The sequence below is a fragment of the Panthera leo genome, chromosome B1, assembly GCF_018350215.1.
Source record: "Panthera leo isolate Ple1 chromosome B1, P.leo_Ple1_pat1.1, whole genome shotgun sequence".
Lineage (NCBI taxonomy): Eukaryota > Metazoa > Chordata > Mammalia > Carnivora > Felidae > Panthera > Panthera leo.
This window is the reverse complement of record NC_056682.1, coordinates 50,946,413-50,966,951: the sequence shown is the minus strand read 5'-3', so window position 1 is coordinate 50,966,951 and position 20,539 is coordinate 50,946,413. Positions and strand designations below refer to the sequence as shown.

General features: G+C 40.2%; 1 protein-coding gene across 9 annotated transcripts in view; it reads right to left on the bottom strand.

Moving 5' to 3' along the window:
- The window catches only part of MSRA (methionine sulfoxide reductase A), a 455,502-nt gene that overhangs the window by 356,720 nt on the left and 78,243 nt on the right, over window positions 1–20,539 (bottom strand). The window contains exon 1 of one of the 9 annotated variants that reach the window (XM_042934990.1): window positions 16,643–16,686. The exons of the other annotated variants lie outside the window; for them this stretch is intronic. Within the exon in view, the coding sequence (XP_042790924.1) occupies window positions 16,643–16,658 (16 nt within the window). The 5' untranslated portion in view covers window positions 16,659–16,686. Of the gene's footprint in view, window positions 1–16,642; window positions 16,687–20,539 lie in introns of those variants that run through there. 9 annotated transcript variants of the gene reach the window in all.

Here is a 20,539-nt window from a genome sequence, read left to right as displayed (position 1 = left end):
TAGAAATGTCAGGAGAGAGCAAGGTGGGCTAGAGTGAGCGGGGCAGCAGGGAACTTGTAAGGCAAGCTACTGCAGCAGCCCCTGATGTTTCAGATGTGCCTGTGGGGCTTATTTGTTGGCAGAATGCTCTTCACGCCTCTCGGTGGGTCACAGAGGGTACACCATGACAGCCAGACCCTGCACTTAGGGACAGGGCACCCAGTTAGGGCCAAAACCACTTCAGGGAATCTACTGACAAAAACAACAGGCCTGGGCAGGACCGCAGTGGAGTATGGGTCTGACATCATTCATGTCACATAAGCAATCTGAAAGCTCAAATTTGGAAAAGGGGAAACTTCACTTCCTTGGGTAAAACTCCCTATTGACAGAATGATCAGGATCAATGTCCCTTCACTGAAAAACAAACACTGCTCAGATAAATTAAAAATAGCAATCAACCTTGAGAATTTTATTGGCAAGGTGGGAATAATTTCACTCTATCTGAACCCTGATAGAATATAACACACGTCAGTCTTCCCCATTCTTCCCTTTATTAATCAATTAGGAAACCAAAAAACTCAATAAAAAAAATCATAGAAAAGACTTATAAACAACATCCAAATCTTTACCAGTCATCTGCTTTCATTTAGCATTACTGGCTTTTCCATTAAAAGAAAATTAAATAAAAGATGAGGTGTTATTGCAGTTGCTTAAGAGGAGATTTGGGATTTTACTTCTTAGAAAAATAATTTCCATTTCCCTCCTGCCCACCCCCCCCCACCCCCGCATTCCAGCGTTGTGTCCCAGCTCGGAGACACATGTGGCTAGAGTGCCCAATGGCTGCTGCTGGGCCCACACTGGCCACGGGCAGTAAGGGACGACGAGGATCTCAGATCTTCTAAACAAAGGTGTGCAGAAGGGCTCCCTTTAATAAGCTCCATAGGAATTTCTATAGCACATCAAAATGTAAAGGACCAGAATTCCAGATCATTAATTAACGAGGAATAAATGGAGGTTCATTGTCTGAATAATCAGAAGTACATACCAAGAACCTCCTAACCGTTCCCTGTTCCCCACTCTGTACCACTCCTGCCCTAACCTGTACAATGCTGTTCCACCAGCATGCAGTGTCCTCCCTTACAATGCTCACTTCTTTTTCCCTACAAGCTAATTGCTACCTGTCCAAAGCCTACACATTCTTGAAAACAGTTCAATACCATTTCCACTCTCTCCTCTATGTCGCTTCCTGTGATCCTATCAGCCAGAAGTAATTTCTTCTGTGGCTAAATTTCCATTTAATTTGTGCTTTACTTGCATCATTATCACCTTCTACCTTGCACTGTAGATATTAGAGCACACATTTCTTCCCATATTAGGTGGTCGGCTTCTAGACAGAAGAATCCGCATGGGATTCACCTTTGTATCCACAGAACCCAGCACATGATAGGTGCTCTATTATACAGAAAAGGAAACAAACAAACAGAAAACACGAAAGAACAAAGGAAGGAAGGAGAATGTGTGTCCTTTCTGATAACTTTTATAGTTCTGTAGTTTGCAAAAACAAGCTGAGCTTGCTCCACAGACCATTAACATTTCTATGTACACACTCAGCCTGCTAATAAAAGCACACTGAGGATTCTTAAAGGCCCTATAAGAAAGGTTTTATATCCTGGCTTTAGCATTGCTGGCATCTGTGGCATCTAAAACCTGAGAACACTATTCCTCTGAGGTGTCATTAGCTTTCTGTGTGCCTTCAAAGGCTCAAAGACAATTTCCTGGACTCCTATAAGAATGCCAGTTTCTTTCTAGCCACTGCAAAATATATCTCAGCTACCGCTGGAATTGCCATTTGCTCTCTATGCCTTCAAAAGCACCGTGAGAGATACAGCTCTGTGCTATTATTGGCACTGTCAGTTTCCCTATGTCATATCAAAAGAGCCCTGCAAGTTTCTTTGTGTGTGTAGCCTCTGTGTGTGTGCACAGTGATGCTAAGATTATTTTTCTGGTGAAATGCCTTGTCCGCAAAGCCTACCCAATTTTTATCTAATAGCTTCCCAAAGAAAGAATGTCTGGGGTGGCGGGGGAGGAATCCAAACAGTAACCACCTTTGTTTCACCATAAACCTGTATTAAGAGAACAGTGAGAGCAATGCCCTAAAATTCAAAATAATATTCACGTACAGGGAAGAATGTAACATACCTAGAATTTCACAAGAATCAAGATAGTCACTATTCTCATCAAGTAACACCATTTGTTAAGGCAAAGCAGCTATCTTTTATGACAGAATTATAGAGTCTCTAATTCTCAAAGTTGCTGAGGATTCCTCCACACTGCAAACGCACAGCGTTTTTCAATGGGGGTGCTGCTGGCACTTTGGGGCAGGGCAATTCTCTGTTGTGAAGGATCATCCCTAACTCTGCTGAATATTTTACATCCCTGAGAACACCAGTACCCATCCCCAGTCAATACGATTACCAGCAATGGACCTGCCAACACATCCCGGTACCCAGCTACTGCTAAGGGAAGTAAGTATTGCTAGTGCTTAAACCGATGGGGACACACACATGCACACATGTTTTATAATCCATATTGCTACTACATATGTTATGGGTTATACGTATACATGTATCACTAGAGAGAGAGAGAAATAAGGAAAAGGGAATGTAGAGAGTGGAACTAACATTTGCCAAATGCCAAATGTGAGCAAGCCAGATGTGCACTCTTTCACAAGCACAAGCAGGTTTGGACACAGATTCAACACGACTATTTACAAACACAGAACGTCTTTATATTTCCTAGTCACTGGCATCTCTGCATTTGTTACCTTCCTGGGACTCAAGGATAGCGGAATGGGAAAAGAAAACCTAAGTACACCAATTAACAACACTTCTACCTTTTCTGACCCATACAGTCCTATCCAGTGAATACTGTGTTCTAATTGTTACTACAATCAGGCTTCCTTCTCTCAACTGGCCTTTCTCCTTCCCCTACTCGAAGTCCTGCTTTCTGGTTCCCCCGGACCCAAGGCTGGGTGGGGTGGGGGAGGTGGATATAGGAATCTGCTTAAGGGCAAAAGAAGAGAAATCATTGTTCCAAGTGACCGCCACAGCAATTTCTTCACCTCATCATTTTATATACACCTGTTTCGTTTGATTTTCTCAACAACCCTGAAGGATGCATATTTTAATTCTCATTTCTAAGGTCAAATGAATTTTCCAAGTAGGGTAGCCAATCTGTTCACTCTAAAGCTATGCTCACTTCTCTTTACATCCTGCCTCTACAATACCCCACTAACATCATTACCACTAATAATAATAACAATGAGAATAACAATAATGCCAATTGTTGTTGTTGAGTGTCCATGGCAGGAAAGAACATGCAGCAAATTTGTGTCTGCCTGTTTAAAAGTAAGTTTCAGGCAATCAGAAGCTAGAGGAATAGGATGTTCTGGTTGATAGAATCCATCAATTAGCCCCAAAGTACCTCTGTTTGTGCAGAACAAAATTGGGATAGTGTTAGATAGAGTCTTCTCCCCTCAAGGGGTTTGCAAACTAGTGAGAAAATGAAGACTTACAGACAGAGCATATTATGCAATGTTGCCGCCTAAGCAAGGCTGACAGTAAAAGCATTTGGAAATTTACCAAGGAGACTTGAATGTCTTCCTCAACTCCTGTCCTGGAAGAAAAATCAATTTAAATATAATTAACGTAACAAGCATTTGATACGATTCATTATAACATGTCCATCTCATAGTAAACATTTAGTAAATATTTGTGAGATGGATGAATAAATGAGGTAATGAATAGTACCGCTAATAAAACATAAGGAGTTAAACAGCAAAGAACTTTTCAGTGGGTCTTTAGCACTATCTAAAGGAATAAGATACAATACAGGCCCCTTCCCTTTCTGGGGACTGGCCTAAATTTGGAATACCACCACAGGCAGAATTTCCCTCGTAAATGCACAGACAACAAAGCCAGGCTGAGAGGTGAATGCTGAGTATCTCATTTTCTGGGCTCAGCTACTAGCTAAGGGAGCCACACCAGCCTCAACAGAGATGCCTCGGGAGAATTGTAAATTAATATGAGTCAACGAAGTGCACATAGACTAAAAGACAGTCAAAGTCAGAAATGGCAAACCCAGTAATGCCACATGATCTTTAATATGTTTATGTTAATGCTTTATTATCATTGGAACTAAAACAGAACATTCTTAAAGATCTCCTGAAGAACACACAGGGAGAATAGATCTGCTCTCCCCCAGGGCACCACAGTCCACAGGAGCGGCCATGACTCACTCCAGTCTGAGAAACACTGCCCTTTGATGAAAAGACAGCTGACAGCATGCCTGCCTGCAAAAAGACATCATTCCACATGTGGACAATACAAAAACCCATTCTTCTTAAATGTCTGAGAAAAAATATGGAATTAAATAAGATTTAAATTCCTACAACACCATAGAGATAATAATGTTTGGTTTTCATATCTGAACTTCTCTACTTGTACTTATTCAAACTCTGGCATTTTTTAATTATGTATTTATTCTACTTAACAACAACCTTTTGAATTTTAATCAAGTCAGCTAAAGTACTTGCTAATTTACTCAATTCTCTTTTATCGTAAATATAACAAATGTCCTTAACCCCAGTATCAAATATTCAGTGATTGTTTTAATGCTAAATAGTAAGCTTCAGGACAGATCCCTAGACAATATCATTTAATATATCATCCTCTGTTTATTCCTTCTGGGTGATGTCTCTAGTGACATCTACTCTTGCGAAATAAATCTATCTTGTAAAATGACCACCAAACACAAATATGAACTCTAAACCAAATTCAAAAGGTGGGTTATTCAACAAAATGTGGTACATACATTCAAATAAATGTTATTCACCCTTAAAAAGGAATGAGATTCTGATATATCCTACAACAGGGATAAACCTTGAGAATACTATGCTAAATGAAATAAGTAAGTCAGAGACAAAAGGACACACACTGTATGATTCCACCTACATGAGATACATGGAATAGGCAGTCATAGAGAAAGTAAAGTAGAAGTTACCAGGGGCTCGGGGAAGGGGAAAATGGGGACTTATTGCTTAATGGATACAGTTTCTATTTGGAATGATGTAAAAGTTCTAGAAATGGATAGTGGAGGGGCACCTGGGTGGCTCAGTCAATTAAGCGTCTGACTTGGGCTCAGGTCATGTCTCACAGCTTGTGAGTTCAAGCCTGGCATCAGGCTCTGTGCTGACAGCTCAGAGCCTGGAGCCTGCTTCCAGTTCTGTGTCTCCCTCGCTCTCTGCCCCTCCCCCGCTCACGCACGCGTGCTCTCTCTCAAAAATAAGCATTAAAAAAATGAAAAAAAAAGATTGTTAGAAATGGATAGTGAAGGTTGTAAAACACTGTGTATGTACTTAATGCCACTTAATTGTACACTTAAAAATGGTGAAAATGATAATTTTACATTACATATAGTTTACCACAATACAAAAAGTAGGCTATCCAAATCAAGGATAACTACAAATGATTCACTTTCTCCTTCCCCTCATCATACCCTATCTATATCTTATTCATTTATAAAACAGCCAAGCACTGTGAAGAGAAAAAACAAAATTGAAAAACAAACAAAATTGAACATAATCCCTAATTTAAGAAACTTGAGAAGTAAAAAAAAAAAAAAAAAAAAAAAAATCTAGACAATCACAATAGATATCCTACAGAAGCAACAGAGCATTCCAGAATTTATAAACTGAGGGTGACTAAGAACATAAGGCTCCAAGTTCCAGAGAAATGTCTGGAAGTTATGTTCACCAAAATATCATTTGTGGCTATCCTTAGGGGATGAAGTTTCTCAGTGATTTTTACTTTTTTTTAAATGTTTATTTACTTTGAGAGAGAGTGAATGCACACGTGCACATGAGCAGGAGAGGGGCACAGAGACAGGAAGATAGAATTCCAAGCAGGCTCTGTGCTGACAGCAGATGCAGGACTCAATCCTATGAACTGTGAGATCAAGACCTGAGCTGAAATAAAGAGTCAGATGCTAAACCAACTGAGAAGTGATTTTTATTTTCTTTGTATTTTGAGGTACTACTCCACTTCATTCATAGTAAACATTCATCGTTTAACAAAAACAATACAGTTATTTATATGGTCAATTAATCTTCAACAAAGCCAGAAAGAACATCCAATAGGAAAAGGACAGGGGTGCCTGGGTGGCTCAGTCAGTTAGAAGTCTGACTTTGGTTCAGGTCATGATCTCACGGCTTGTGCGTTCAAGCCCTACACTGGGCTCTGTGCTGACAGCTCAGAGCCTGGAGCCTGCTTTGGATTGTGTCTCCCTCTCTCTGCCCCTACTCTCCCTGCCTCAAAAATAAATAAACATTAAAAAAAAAAAGGAAAAGGACAGTCTCTTCAACAATGGTGCTGGGAAAACTGGACAGCAACATGCAAAAGAAAGAAACTGGACCACTTTATTACACCACACAAAAATAAATTCAAAATGGACTAAAGATCTAAATGTGAAACCTAAAATCATAAAAATCCTAGAAGAGAATACAGGCAGTAACCTCTTTGATATTGGCTGTAGCAACTTTTTTCTAGATATGTCTCCTGAGGCAAGGGAAACAAGAGCAAAATAAACTACCGGACTACAACAAATTTAAAAGCTTCTGTGCAGCAAAGGAAACAACCAATAAAACTAAAAGACAATCTACTGAATGGGAGAAGATATTTGCAAATGCCATACCTAATAAAAAGCATTCAAAATATGTATCCAAGAACTGATACAACACCCCCCCCCGAAAAAAAACCAAATAATCCAATTTAAAAATGGGCAGAAGACATGAACAGACATTTCTCCAAAGAAGACATACAGATAGCCAACAAACACATGAAAAGACATTCATCATCATTTACCATAAGGGAAATGAAAATCAAAACTACAATGAGATAACACCTCACACCTGTCAGAATGGCTAAAAGCAACAAAACAAGAAATGACAAGTATTGGTGAGGATATGGGGAAAAAGGGACACTCATGCACTGCTGGTAGGAATGCAAACTAGTGCAGCCACTGTGGAAAACAGTATGGATGGTCCTCAAAAAGTTAAAAATAGAACTACCCCAAGATCCAGTAAATGCAACTACTGGGTATTTATCCAAAGAATATGAAAGCACTAATTCAAAAGGATACATGCACCCCTATGTTTATAGCAGCATTATTTACAACAGTCAAGATATGGAAGCAGCTCAAATGTCCACTGACTGATGAATGGATAAAGAAGATGTAGTATGTATATATACAATGGGATATTATTCAGCCATAAAAAAGAATGAAATCTTGCCATTTACAATGACATGGATAGAGCCAGAGAGTATAACGCTAAGCAAAATAAGTCAGTCAAAGAAAAATACCATATGATTTCACTCATATGTGGAATTTAAGAAACAAATGACCAAAGGGGAAAAAAGAGAGAGAAAGAGATAAATCAAGAAACAGACTTTTAATTATAGAGAAAACAAACTAATGGTTATCACAGGGAAGGGGGTGGGGGGGATGGGTTAAAGAGGTGATGGAGATTAAGGAGCACACTTGTTGTGATGGGCACCATGTGATGTATGGAAATGTTGAATCACTACATTGTATACCTGGAACTAATATAACACTGTATGTTAACTAACTGGAACTAAACTAAAAACTTAAACAATATAAATATAGTTATTTCACAAAGAAAAACTAAAACATTGTGCAATGGAGTCCATTTTGTCTGTCGTCTTCCTCCATTTTATCTGGCTTCAACAACTTTGACCTGAGACACAATGCCACTCATCAGGCAGTATTTATTAACTTATTAATTATAGGAACCTTAGATTCCTACCCAGGAGATAATCTTCCAAGAGTAAAAGTAGCATAATTTCCATGGTTTCCTTTCTTTCCATTTAAAGATGGATAAATACGGAGCTTTCCTCCAAAATCTGGCTGAGTTCTGTAAAAAACCTGACCCTTGGTGCCTTTATTAATCTCAAATCATAAAAGCTGTGGCAAAGGCATTTTGAAAAGAAATATAGTTATCTTACTATAAAGTGGCCAAAAGGCTCTAGTAGCCTAATGGAGGTTGAAACATTGCCGTAAGTAGTAACATGTATTGGTATCTATTTCTGAGAATGAACTTCTTGTCCTCATTAAATGATGGCAGAGGTTAAGATACTGCATCATCTATTATATAATACCTTTGTGGATCAATTGATATTTTGAACAACCAAAAATGTTTAGGAGGAAGAACTTTCATTAGAGACATTCAGATGACTTTGAAGCCCACAGAATGTTATGTATCATTCAGTGTCACTCAACGGTTCCCTGCTTTGCCTTCAGAATCAAGTTCAAGCTTGTTAGCCTGGTAGCTGGGGGCCTTTATGACCTGGTTCTCCAGCCTCATCTCCCACCATTTTACTTCCCTCCAGCAACAGCCAGCAGTTCTAGACTGTTTGCCTCTCACCTTAGTACCACAGTACAGGTTATTCCCACCCTTGGAATCTCCCCACTTCTCACCCCTCTCTGCTTAGCTAACTCCTACTCCCCCTACAAGGCTCAGGCCAAGTCTTTGACTCTCCAAGTTCACTTTTCTATTAAAATTTTTACCTGGGCCTCCCTGCTCCTGACCCTCAGCCCCACCATGCCAACCCTGCCAACCCTGTGAGAAACCCTCTGACTGAGCCTTACTCACCCAAATGTCCCAGGATCCTGGGCTATACAGAGTGAGCATACAGTAAACTTTTTTGAATGAATGAGTGATATCATGGAACTAATGAATGAGTGATATCATGGAACTGATGTTAAGAAGAATGACAACTCCCACAGAGTCAGGTTTTCTAACAAGCTGTCCCAAGTAGTACTAGATTCAGATCAAATGAGAGGTGTGAAAAGGCCAGTTCTCCACCTACATCAGGAGTAAGCCCAACGGCCCAGTTGTATGCTCTCTCCTAGCAAGGATTTAAAGTTTAACCAGGAAAAAAGGGGCACCTGGCCCACACATAAGGAAGTAGGATGAAGGAGCAAGGAAGTCTCCCAGGTGGTCACGGACCTGAGAGCCCAGCCCCGGAGGACAGACCTAGCCAGAAAGCTGCCCTCTGCTCTTCAAAGGCAACACCTGGCAGCCTTCACACACTCTAGAATGTTCTGGCACAATGACTGGACTTGTCCTCAAGATCTGGAAGACTATCATGGTAAATCATCTAAAATCATTAATGACCAAGACATATCAACAAGTGGTTCATCAAGTAGATGGAAGTGGTGATTTGCATCAAAGGCTCTTAGTTCAATTTTATACTTTCTTTCAATCTTACAATTTAGTATCTCAATTTAATCATAAAGTGAATTATTTTCCAAAATAATAAACATTCACTACCTTTCTAAATAATAAAATATACTTTCCCAGCACATAAACCAATAGCTTTATTTTTATGCTAGAATTGATGTGATATTACATGTCATGAATTATTCATGTCATCCAATTTAATTCAATTATTTTTATTGAATTCATATCTAATCCATAAAAATGTTTAAGTCAACTTAAAAAATCATCTCTTCACCCTTGAGTAACAGATTTCTTGCAAAATTTCAGGAAAGATAAGCATATATTTGGTATTTGAAATGGCAAGGCATATTATAATTGTAATGATGAAAATAATTTTAATTATTTAACCATACATTCTGTTCTATCTACTAACTGATGTCTCATAAAGGAAAACTTTTTTAGTACCAAAGTAGAATCACAGAAGCAAGAAATGAGTCTTAGTTCCAATTATGGCACCAAAGTCACATTTGGATTTTCCTTAAGATTCACAAATATAGCAGGCAGATGCCCTCTTAAATGGGAGCAGATACCTTGCCCAACTAAAAGCATACATTTTGTGCCTAAAGAAAAGATCTGTTTGTCACAAAGAAATCAGAAAGGGGTATTTGTCTTTCTCCATCTGACTTACTTAGCATAAGTAAATCCATCCCTGTTGTAAATGGTGAGATTGCATTCTTCTTTACGGCTGAGTAATATTCCATCTCTCTCTCTCTCTCTCTCTCTCTCTCTCTCTCTCTCTCCCTCTCTTTCTCTCTCTCTCTCTCACACACATACATGTGCGCACACACACACACACACACACACACACACACACACACACACATCTCCTTTATCCAATCATCTATTGATGGACACTGAGGTTGCTTCTATATCTTGGCTATTGTAAATAATGCTGCAACAAACATAGAGGTTTTTTGAATTTGTGTTTCCATTTTCTTTGGATAAATACCATAATTCCACTAATATGTGGAATCTTTAAAAAAAAAAAAAGGAATGGGGGGCACCTGGGTGGCTCAGTCAGTTAAATGTCCCACTTCCACTCAGGTCATGATCTCTCACAGTTCAATGAGTTAGAGCCCTGCATCGGGCTCTCTGCTGCCAGCACAGAGCTTGCTTCAGATATTCTGTCCCCCTCTTGTGCTCTCTCTCTTAAAAATAAATAACACTTTTTTTTAATTTAAAAAGGAATAGACAAACAAACAAAAAAAAGAAGAAGAAGAAACAGACCCATAAATATAAGGAACAAACTGGTGGCTGCCAAAGCCGGGAGGAATGGGCAAAATGGGTGAAGGGGAGTGGGAGGTACAGGCTCCCAGGTGCGAAATGAATAAGTCATGGGGATGAAAGATACAGCAGAGGGAATATAGTCAGTGGTACTGTAATAGTGTCGTATGGTGACAGATGGTAGCTACACTTGTGGCGAGCACAGCATAACATATAGAGTTGTTGAATCGCTAATGTTGTATACCGGAAACTGATGTAACATTGTGTGTCAACTATGCTTCAATTAAAAAAAAAATTTTTTTAAAGAAAACAGAAATCAGAAGGGGGACACCATCATTTCCTTCCTTAGTGAAAAACCCTTTGAGGGTCATGCACCTTACCTACTGACCTCCTTGGAAGTGCTCCCACTTTTTCCGTGTTTTTACCACCCACTTCTCCATCCCAAATCCTGGCATTATTTAAGAGTGGTCTCAATGTCCCCAAAGAAGACATTGGAACCCCCTTGCCTCTAAGTTCATAAATGTCTTCAATTCTATTGACCTTCATCACCACTTATACCACACACATCTGCAGCCACACCTAAGCCAAGAAATCCTCCTGTCCCTGCAAATGTCAGTGAACCATTGACCATTTGGTTCATTGACCAATGAACCATTCTCTGACCATACCTTCACAGAACTTTCTCTCTCTCTCATCACACTTACTCTCTAACTTCATCAAGACTTCCATTCCCTTGGCGTCACTATGTTCTCCAGATCCACTAACATTCCTAATAAGACTACACATCACAATTCATCATGAAAGTCAGTTTTTTTCTTTAACAATCTGGATGTACGTTTTTCTCACATATGTATCACACAATGTATTCATAAGGAATAAGCTCCAGCAGCTCAAGTTCTTTTCTGGTAATACACTCCATGCTTCTGCGTGCAAGGGAGGCGGGTGCTTTAGTTGAACCCAGGTACCCTTCCCTTTGGCTTTCTTCTTTTTCTTATTTTTTTTTCCATGCATTTCAGGAAGCTATCTTGGTTCTTAGAGTGTTTAATAGGCTGTCTCTTGCTCTGGGAAACATGCCGTCTCTCTATCAAAATTCTTGGCAACAACCTTGTCCTTAACTTGTTTGTTTACAACAATGCCATAGTAACACTTGTGGGCCATGTCTTGGTTATCTACAATATCACCTTTATTGTGGATTCACATGTATGTGGCCAAAGGAACAACTCTGTTTTTAAAAAGCCTAGAGAACGTACAGCAAATACCTGTCTGTTTTTCCTTTATGTTCATCATTTTGGCAAATTACTAGAATATGATGATTCCAAACAAAAGGCTTAAATCACTTTTTGTCCCAACCTCCAACTCTCCTTTAAACTTCCTCCATACCTGCCCCACAAAATCCCACACCTAGAGGAAGAGGAAGTCACATAGTCATTTCGGTTGGTGCCATGAAAAAGTCATGGTCTTCAGCCTCAGGCACACCATCAGTCCCACCCAGAAGTCCTTCTATATGCCTACAGTGAGCTCCCTCTCTACTCTCCACATTATCTATTTCAAACCTTCTTCACCCTCCTCAAGCACCCCCCTCCTCATTTCAGTGTCCACTGGTACCTCACAGAAAAATCTAGAAACCATCAAGAAGATACTGTCTTAATCTTGCCCACTATCAACAAAATTATCTGTGTCAAGATCATCTTTACTGCCAGGTTCAAAGGATAAGGGACGGTCTTATCTATACCTATTTCAATGGCATTTTTAAAAAATGTTTATTTAAACATTTAAGGGAGAGAGAGAGAGAGAGAGACCAACCATGAGCAGGGAAGGGGAAGTGAGAGAGGGGGACAGAGGATCTGAAGCAGGCTCTGTGCTGACAACAGAGGGCCCGACACAGGGCTCAAACTCAGGAAACATGAGATCATGACCTGAACCATGGACACCTGACCAACTGAGCCACCCAGGAGCCCCTTCAATGGCATTTTTTAAGTGACTAATTTTTATTATGTTTTTCCAAAATGTTTGATCTGATTTTAATGCAAACAACATCTTATTGTTTTATACTTCCATTTCATTGGTTTGCCTAATACTGTATATATAATTAAATTGTGTAAATTTAGTAACAAGCCCAACTGACATAAAAAACATTTGAGAACAAACACAACAGACTCTTGGTAAAGCATAAAAATTACAGAAGTACACAGATATACAGAGACATAGCCTACTAGCTAAAAACATTGCATCTAGCAACACATCAGCCACAACAGTTAAGGAGAGAATAAGGCTTATCAATTAGTACAGTGAGTCTATTAGGTGAAAATCAGTCAAGAGAGCTTCCACTGTCATATTCTGTCCTTTAATTATACAATTTTTTTTTACATAACCATCTTTTCCACTATAATCTCTCTGAAGAAAGGTTCTGTGCCTTCTTGGTATCCTAAGCAAATCTAGTACAGTTTCAAGGAAATTACAGATTTTCAGCAAATGTTTTGACTTGAATCGAAATGAATTTAATTGAGGTAATACTGGCTAAAATATATCAACACCCAAAAAGTTGTAGATGCATGTTTTGTATGACTGAGTCATACAGAGAGAAGTAAATCCTTAAAGCTTGGTGTCACTTCCTCCTTTGTACACATTCCATAATGCTAACAAACCATACACTGATTGGCAGGTAACAGGTCTTAGAGAGCGAGGCATCTCTTCCAATTAGCAGAGAAAGCTCTTCTTGCTGACACACTGTAAAGTCTATCTCCTTCCTATCTGGTACAATTACAAATTCATTGTTCCATTGTTTAGAACTCTCAATGTTTCTAAATACTATGTTCACTTATGCCTAATCAGTTCCTGTGCTGGATACTCTACTTGCTCTTTCAGAATAACTATCCACTATTCTCTGCCCTATTTTTGTCCTGTATGGACCATGCATTAAGGGCTCCCTTGATTTCAGGCTTCTGATTGGGTTTGGCCAATGAGAGACACTAGCAGAAGAAGGTACAATAGAGAAACTGTCTAGAAGTATATTCCTCTGGCTCTATCTCCTTTCCAGGCCAGAATTTGGCAGTGGTTGTGTTCCTCTACTGAAGGGCACAATTGCTGTGGGGTGATCCTCTCTCCTACAGCCACAGTTCCATTCTCATAAAGCCTCCTCCTCTTGCCCCTCTTTGGATTTAGTAGCAGTAAAGTTGTTTCCAGCTCCTGGGTGCTCTGCCATCTCCCATTGGTTTCTTTTAGCTCTGCCCACCACCTTTGTAACCAGGCCTTCATTCAACTTTCTCCAATTATCCCTCTTGACCCTGACCAAGACAGTCCCTTTGTCCACTATGCAGAGAGATAATTCCAAGGCTCTACTGCTCTCAGTACTCTACTCCAGGCCCAAATTCTAAAAAGTCTTCACTCAACCCCACCTCTTCTCATACCCTAATGCTGTTCTCCACTGACAACCTGGTACTCCCCAAGAATCAAACACAAGCCTCTATTAGAGCACTCAACACTTTTGTGACATATTTCTTTGAATTTTTTTTCTCTCCAAAAGGACAAAGTTGTATATTAATCACCTCAGTACCCGAGTGCTTATCAGAGAACCATATACATATAGAAATACCTTGCCAGGGGCGCCTGGGTGGCTTAGTCGGTTAAGCAGCCAACTTTGGCTCAGGTCATGATCCCGCAGTTCATGAGTTCGAGCCCTGCATCGGGCTCTGTGCTGACAGCTCAGAGCCTGGAGCCTGCTTTGGATTCTGTGTCTCCTCCTCTCTCTGCTCTCCCATGCTCATGCTCTGTCTGTCTCTGTCTCTCAATAATAAATAAACGTTAAAAAAAATTAAAAAAAAAAAAAGAAATACTTTGCCATGATTGCTTTTCCATGCTAGAGTAACTCCACACTTCAATCATTTAGTCCACTACAAACCACTTAAGTGGTTCTAACTTAATCACTGTTCTCTGGGGTTGCAACAGAAAACACCTTAACCAAATCGACTTCATTATCTCCTCTAGATCCTAAAGAAGGTGACTCAATGAAGACTTAAACAACAAGCTCCTACAGTGTCGCGTCATCATCTTGTTCACCAACAATCATTTTCCTTCAACAGACACCCATTCATATTTTATTATGAACACGTGCATTTTAAGGACAAATTACATAGCAATATTAAAACATACCAGAAATAATATCCAGGACAATGCATTTCCATGGAGTTAATAGCTACAATTCACTATCATGCTCTCAGAGAGTGTTTGTATAGATACAAACTATGAAATATAAGGAGGCAGAACAAGAGCCTACCCAGGTGTACAAGAGCTAAAAGCCACACTCCAGGTCCTTCACATTCACAGGGGATTCCAGAGGCCTCAGAAATAGGGGGAGTTTTCCTTAACGGTCTCTAGAATTCACCTTTATGAATACTGACATCGTTCTAGAGAGGGCCAAACCAGCCTGGGCTAAGCCAGAAAAGCTAATACTCTTGGCACCAATGACTTTTCCCCAAAATGGTCCTGCATCCCTGCTGTTATAGCACAAGCCCAGATGCCAACTCTGCCCCTGGGGGAAGGGAGAAGATTGGATTAAAGCCTTACAAAAAGGGTAACAGAGGAGCTGGTTTCAAAGAATGTGTACAAGTTTACCAGTCAGTGAAAATAAGGGAGGTAAGTCTAAGGAGAGAAAACAAAGTACTAAAAGCACAAATGTAGCGAAGAACATGGAATTTGGGAAAAGGGAAAAAAAAAATTCAAACACAGTATATGGGAAGACCTGGGAGATGAGTATATCAAGGTGGCATAGAGCTAGAGTATGAAGAAATGTGAGTATCCCGCTGAGGAATATGGACTTTACTGTGGGGAAAATGGAGAGCCACTGGAGGTCTTTGAAAAGAGAAGTGATGATTAGGCCCATAGTATTAATCAGTAGGGTTATAACATCTCGAGGTAAAGACAGGTATTCTATGATTATTTATGCCATCCAAGGGCCTTTACACATAGTTGGAACCATGACTTACATATCTTTGTTTCCCCTTAGCATTTCCCATAGTTCTCTGCACGCTAATACTCAGTTGATGTTTGCTGAATAAATGAATAACAGAGTCATTACTATGAAGTTTTTCCTATAATCAAGAATGCATACCCGTGACTAATTGTACCTACCAAAGCTATATAGGCAATGAAGTGAAGACATTACTCCAAAGCAGGAGTGAGGAATAAGAAAAGCTAAAGCTAATATTCAAGATCTGCCAACCAACAGTAGCTCGGGGGATATAGTTAAAAGCCAGTACAAATAAAATAACCAGAAACTCACTAAAATCCTGTAAACACTTTTGATTTGGTGTCTGTGTCTTTCCTGACTGATGAAAATTAAGTATCTCCTCAGAGTGATGAAGTGCTTTGTATGTTTTTGTTTATGTTCAACCTTTGGTATCTTCTGATCAAGACGGAATGTTATATTTGTGTGAATTCAAGCAAGAAGGCAGGGACCCAGGATTTTTCTTTATTGTGGCAATCAGAGATTCATTCATGACTGAAAATGACAGCAAATTTGGGTTTTCTCTGACAATACTTCTAACTGGTTCATCAGAGCAAAGAGAGTCCAAGTTATCAAAAATTAAAATATTTTAATACTAGCAAGTAACATTCACAGCTATCAACAAAGAGCCTGGGTAAATGGGCAAGCACATGTATTGATTGTACTCCCATTACACCATCAAATTATTGATTATCCATATGTATAAGACACTTCACTGGATTAACAAAGATATTGTCCCAACAACTAAAATGCATTCTAATACCCAGAATATAGAAACTTACATTTATAGAAATCTAGTCTCTTTCTCCACTCCCAAAGAGAAGAGCCAAGAGTTCACAGTTATTCAGGACAGCATAGCCCACGGTTCCCTTTCTATGTACATTGTGGCTGGCCAGCATGCTGGGTGAGAGCACTGTGCAGACCCAGCCCAAGGGAAAGCTGTGGATTTTCCCCAACTATCTTTGGTGCTCCTTCTAGGGACTCTCTCCTCTCTTTCTTTGCAATCCTTCTCTTTAAATGCCCCGTGCTCTCTCTGGTCCCAGAGAGCCCTCTTCTCTAACCTCTCCCTCTACACTTACCTATCCTCTGTTCCATCCTTTGTCATTGCTCTTCCCTTCAAGACCAACTTCGGAAATCAATCCCCAACAAAGTAGAGACGCCTAATTAGACGCCTCATAAAGTCCTACAGAACAATCCAGTTCTAAAAGAGAACTCCTGAAAGGCACCTGGGTGGCTCAGTCGGTTAAGCGTCCAACTTCGGCTTCGGTCATGATCTCACGGTTTGTGGGTTCGAGCCCCACGTCAGGCTCTAAGCTGTCAGCCCAGAGCCTGGAGCCCGCTTTGGATTCTGTGTCTCCTTCTCCCTGCCCCTCCCCCACTTGTGCTCTGTCTCTGTCTCTCAAAAATAAGTAAGTGTAAAAAAAAAATTTTTTTTAAGAGAACTCCTGGAATATACAAGACAAATTCCAAGATAGAAGTTCAGGCATTATTCAGCCAGAGTTATTTTGGGCAGCTGTGAATATTCAGCACCCTCAAATTATTTCATGAGGTAAACCAACTATTTTGCTAATACAAAATACAGACCAAATAGAACTTATTCTTGTTTTAAACTCTAAGATGCTTACTTCCACCTGAGCAGACCTTGCTCCAGTCTCCTTCAGGATCCTAAGCTTATAACAATGGCATGTTATCACACTATATCAAAATTGTGTATCTGTCTAGGCTCTTGCCCCCAACAACCTGTAGATACATTTTTAGTCTCTGTACCCTAGAGCCTAGCACAGTGCTCAGCATACAATAAGTATGTTTTCCAATAACTGCCAAATGAATACATTTTTACTCAGTGTGTAAAATTAAGGAACTATTATTTGGTGCACTAACACTGTGATCAAACTGGTGTTTTAATGTCATTAGTTGCAAGGATGGTTCTTTCCTTCTTTGACATGCAGCTTTAAGCCATATGTCAGGACAGTAGAGAGCAAAGGTACTATTTCAGCAGCACTGAATTGTAGCAGTGGCTCTAACTATGAACTGACACTTCCTTCCCCTCTAAGCCACCATGGGTTATAGACTAAAGACATGTGCAGGACCTAGGGAATTGCAGCTCTTCTGGTCCTACTGTCCCCACCACATGTTGATTTTTTTTTTTCCAAAACCAAAGACTCCATCGTTTTAAAAACTGGCACAGTTTGTATCTTTGTATATTCTCTATTTATTAATTCCTTCCTTAAGGAGGTACTGGGTGTAGGCTATGTTCTGCTCTAAGTGTTCTAAATGCTGGGGAATCAGGGGTGACTAAGACAAAATTCCTGTCCCCGTGGGACCAGTCCAGATATCTCAAATTCATCATACAGATCTATGAGGATTCCCCTAACCATGAAATTGAACCTCTTGTCTTCCCAAGAACTGAATAATCGAATACAGGTTATGGTATCAATTTTTTAGAAAACTCAGTAATGTTTCTGACTACTCCCTCTATCAAATCAAATCGGATTAGTCACTGCATGCATTTCCTAGGGCTGTGATAACAAATTACCACAAATTTGGTGGCCTCAACACAGAAATTTATTCTCTTGCACTTCTGGGGGCCAGAAGTCCAAAATCAGGGTCTCAGTAGGGCCATGGTCCCCTGAAGGCTTTGAGAAAATATTATTCCTTTCCTGCATACTAGCTTCTGGTGTCCCGGTAATTCTTGCTATCCCTCTATTTATAGCTGCATCACTCCAGTCTCTGCCTCCATCTTCACATAGTCTTCCTTCTCTGGGTATCTTCACATGATCTGTCTTCCTTGTGTCTCTCCACATGGCCTTCTGTCCCATGTGTCTTTGCATGGCTTTCTCTGTATCTCTGATCTCCCTCCCCTCCCACAAAATCTAAACCCCACATGATTGCAAAGTCTCTTTTCTAATGTTCTATGGATATGTTTTTCCTCATAAATATTTAATCCATCTCTATTTTGCTAGAAGGTGTGAGACAAGAACATAACCTCACTTTCTTAATATAGTTAAGAAATCGCCATATCACCATTAATAAAATTATCCATGCTTTCAACTCTGAGGATACAATGTCATTTTTATCTTAAAATAAATTCCTATCTAAACTGGGTCATCTTTTCCATTAGCCCATTGGCTTATCCCATTACTAAAACCACACTGTTTACTAAGTTTATAGTAAGTTTTAATATCTCCTGTATAAGTCCTCATCTTCATTGGGTGTTCTCATGCATTTATTTTTTCATCTGAACTTTGTAATTCTTTTAGTAAATCCTTCAAAAAATTTTTCATTGGGATTTTTACTGGATTTATATTTCATTTGCATATGAGATTTTGAAAGAATTGACACCTTTACAATATTGATTCTTTCATTAATGTAAGGTTTCCCTTATGCCCCTTAGTGGAGTTTTATAGTTCCTTCATATATGTCCTTTCTTTAATTTCTTTAACTCATTCCCTGGCCCATCACTTCATTCAACCATCTACTTGCCATCACTCTCATGCATAAGGGCTTTCTTTTTCCATGGAGCCTCCTAGAAAAATCCCAACTATGGACCAATGCAAGTTCTCAGCTTCAGTCCAAGTTCTTCAGCTTGAAATGAGATACCATTTCATGTGCACTAGTTTGGTTTCTACAGTCACTTCTGGCTGAGTGGGGTATTAGGCTGTGCAACATGACTGGATAGTGCCACTGGCTGGACTCCATCTTTAAGCAGGGCTGCAGCAGGGCTTTCCGGTTGGAAGGGAAGTCAAGCTCTTCTCTGCAATCAGGTGGGGTTGCAGACTATGCCCCAAAGTTGGGTGGGTTATAGGCTGGGGATGGCCAGGTAGGCTGCTGGCCATGCTCTGCTGTTGGGCAAGGTCATTGGCTGAGCTCCTTGATTGGAGGAGCCCTCAGTTATATCCTGAAATTGGGTGGGTCTAGAGGCTGGGCTTCACAGTCAAGCAGGGAAACTGTCCAGGCTCCTTTACTGCATGGGGCTGCAGGCTATGATCCGAGAATGTGCAGGGTCTCTAGCTGGACTGCCTGCCTAGGTGAGGTGATAGGCTATGCTAAGCAGTTGAGTAAGGCTGTAGGCTCTGTTCTGATGCAGGATGGGGTTGTAGGCTGGGCTCTGTTCATTTTGTTTCCCCACCTCTGACACATAGAGGTGCTCCCAAATGTTGAGTAAGTAAATGAATCCTCCAGGCAGCACACACTTCCTTGTACTTGAGCTGATATCTACCCAATCACACAATTCAACCAGTGGAACTACCCTACCATGGAACAAAGTCTGTGACCTTGCTCAACCAGAAGTAACTGCAGAGTATAACTAGTTATCTAGCTATCTCACCTGACAATAGCCAGCAGCTCTGCCAGATCAGGAAGCCCACCCAGTGGCCCCTGCCTGAGTGTGAAGGCAAGCCAACAGGCCTATCCAACCACATAGCCCAGCCAGTGTCACCCTGAGAACACAGGCAGAGACCAAAACAGCAAGCTCCACCTGCTATGAACGTTACCAGCTGACCTGTTCAGTACCCCAAGCTGAGCTAACTGATGAAGGTTTTTCCCTGCTGAAGCAAACCTGTAAAGTCTGAAAGTGGAGACTACTTATTCAAACGTGTAGATACTCATGGAAGGGATCAAGGATCACAAGGAATCAGATAAACATGATACCACCAGAGGAAACTAATAAAGCTTCAATGACTGACCCAAAAGAAATGGAGATCTATGAACTGTCTACCAAAGAATTCAGAATAATCCTTTAGAGAGAGAGAGAGAAACCAAGAAACAGACTCTTTTTTTTACAGAATACTTTCATTTATTTATTTTTAATGTTTCTTTATTTTTGAGAGAGAGAGAGAGAGAGAGAGAGAGAGAGAGAGAGGAGGGGCAGAGAGAGAGGGAGACACAGAATCTGAAGCAGGCTCCAGGCTCTGAGCTCTTGACATAGAGCCTTATGCAGGGCTTGAAGCCACAAATTGTGAGATCATGACCTGAGC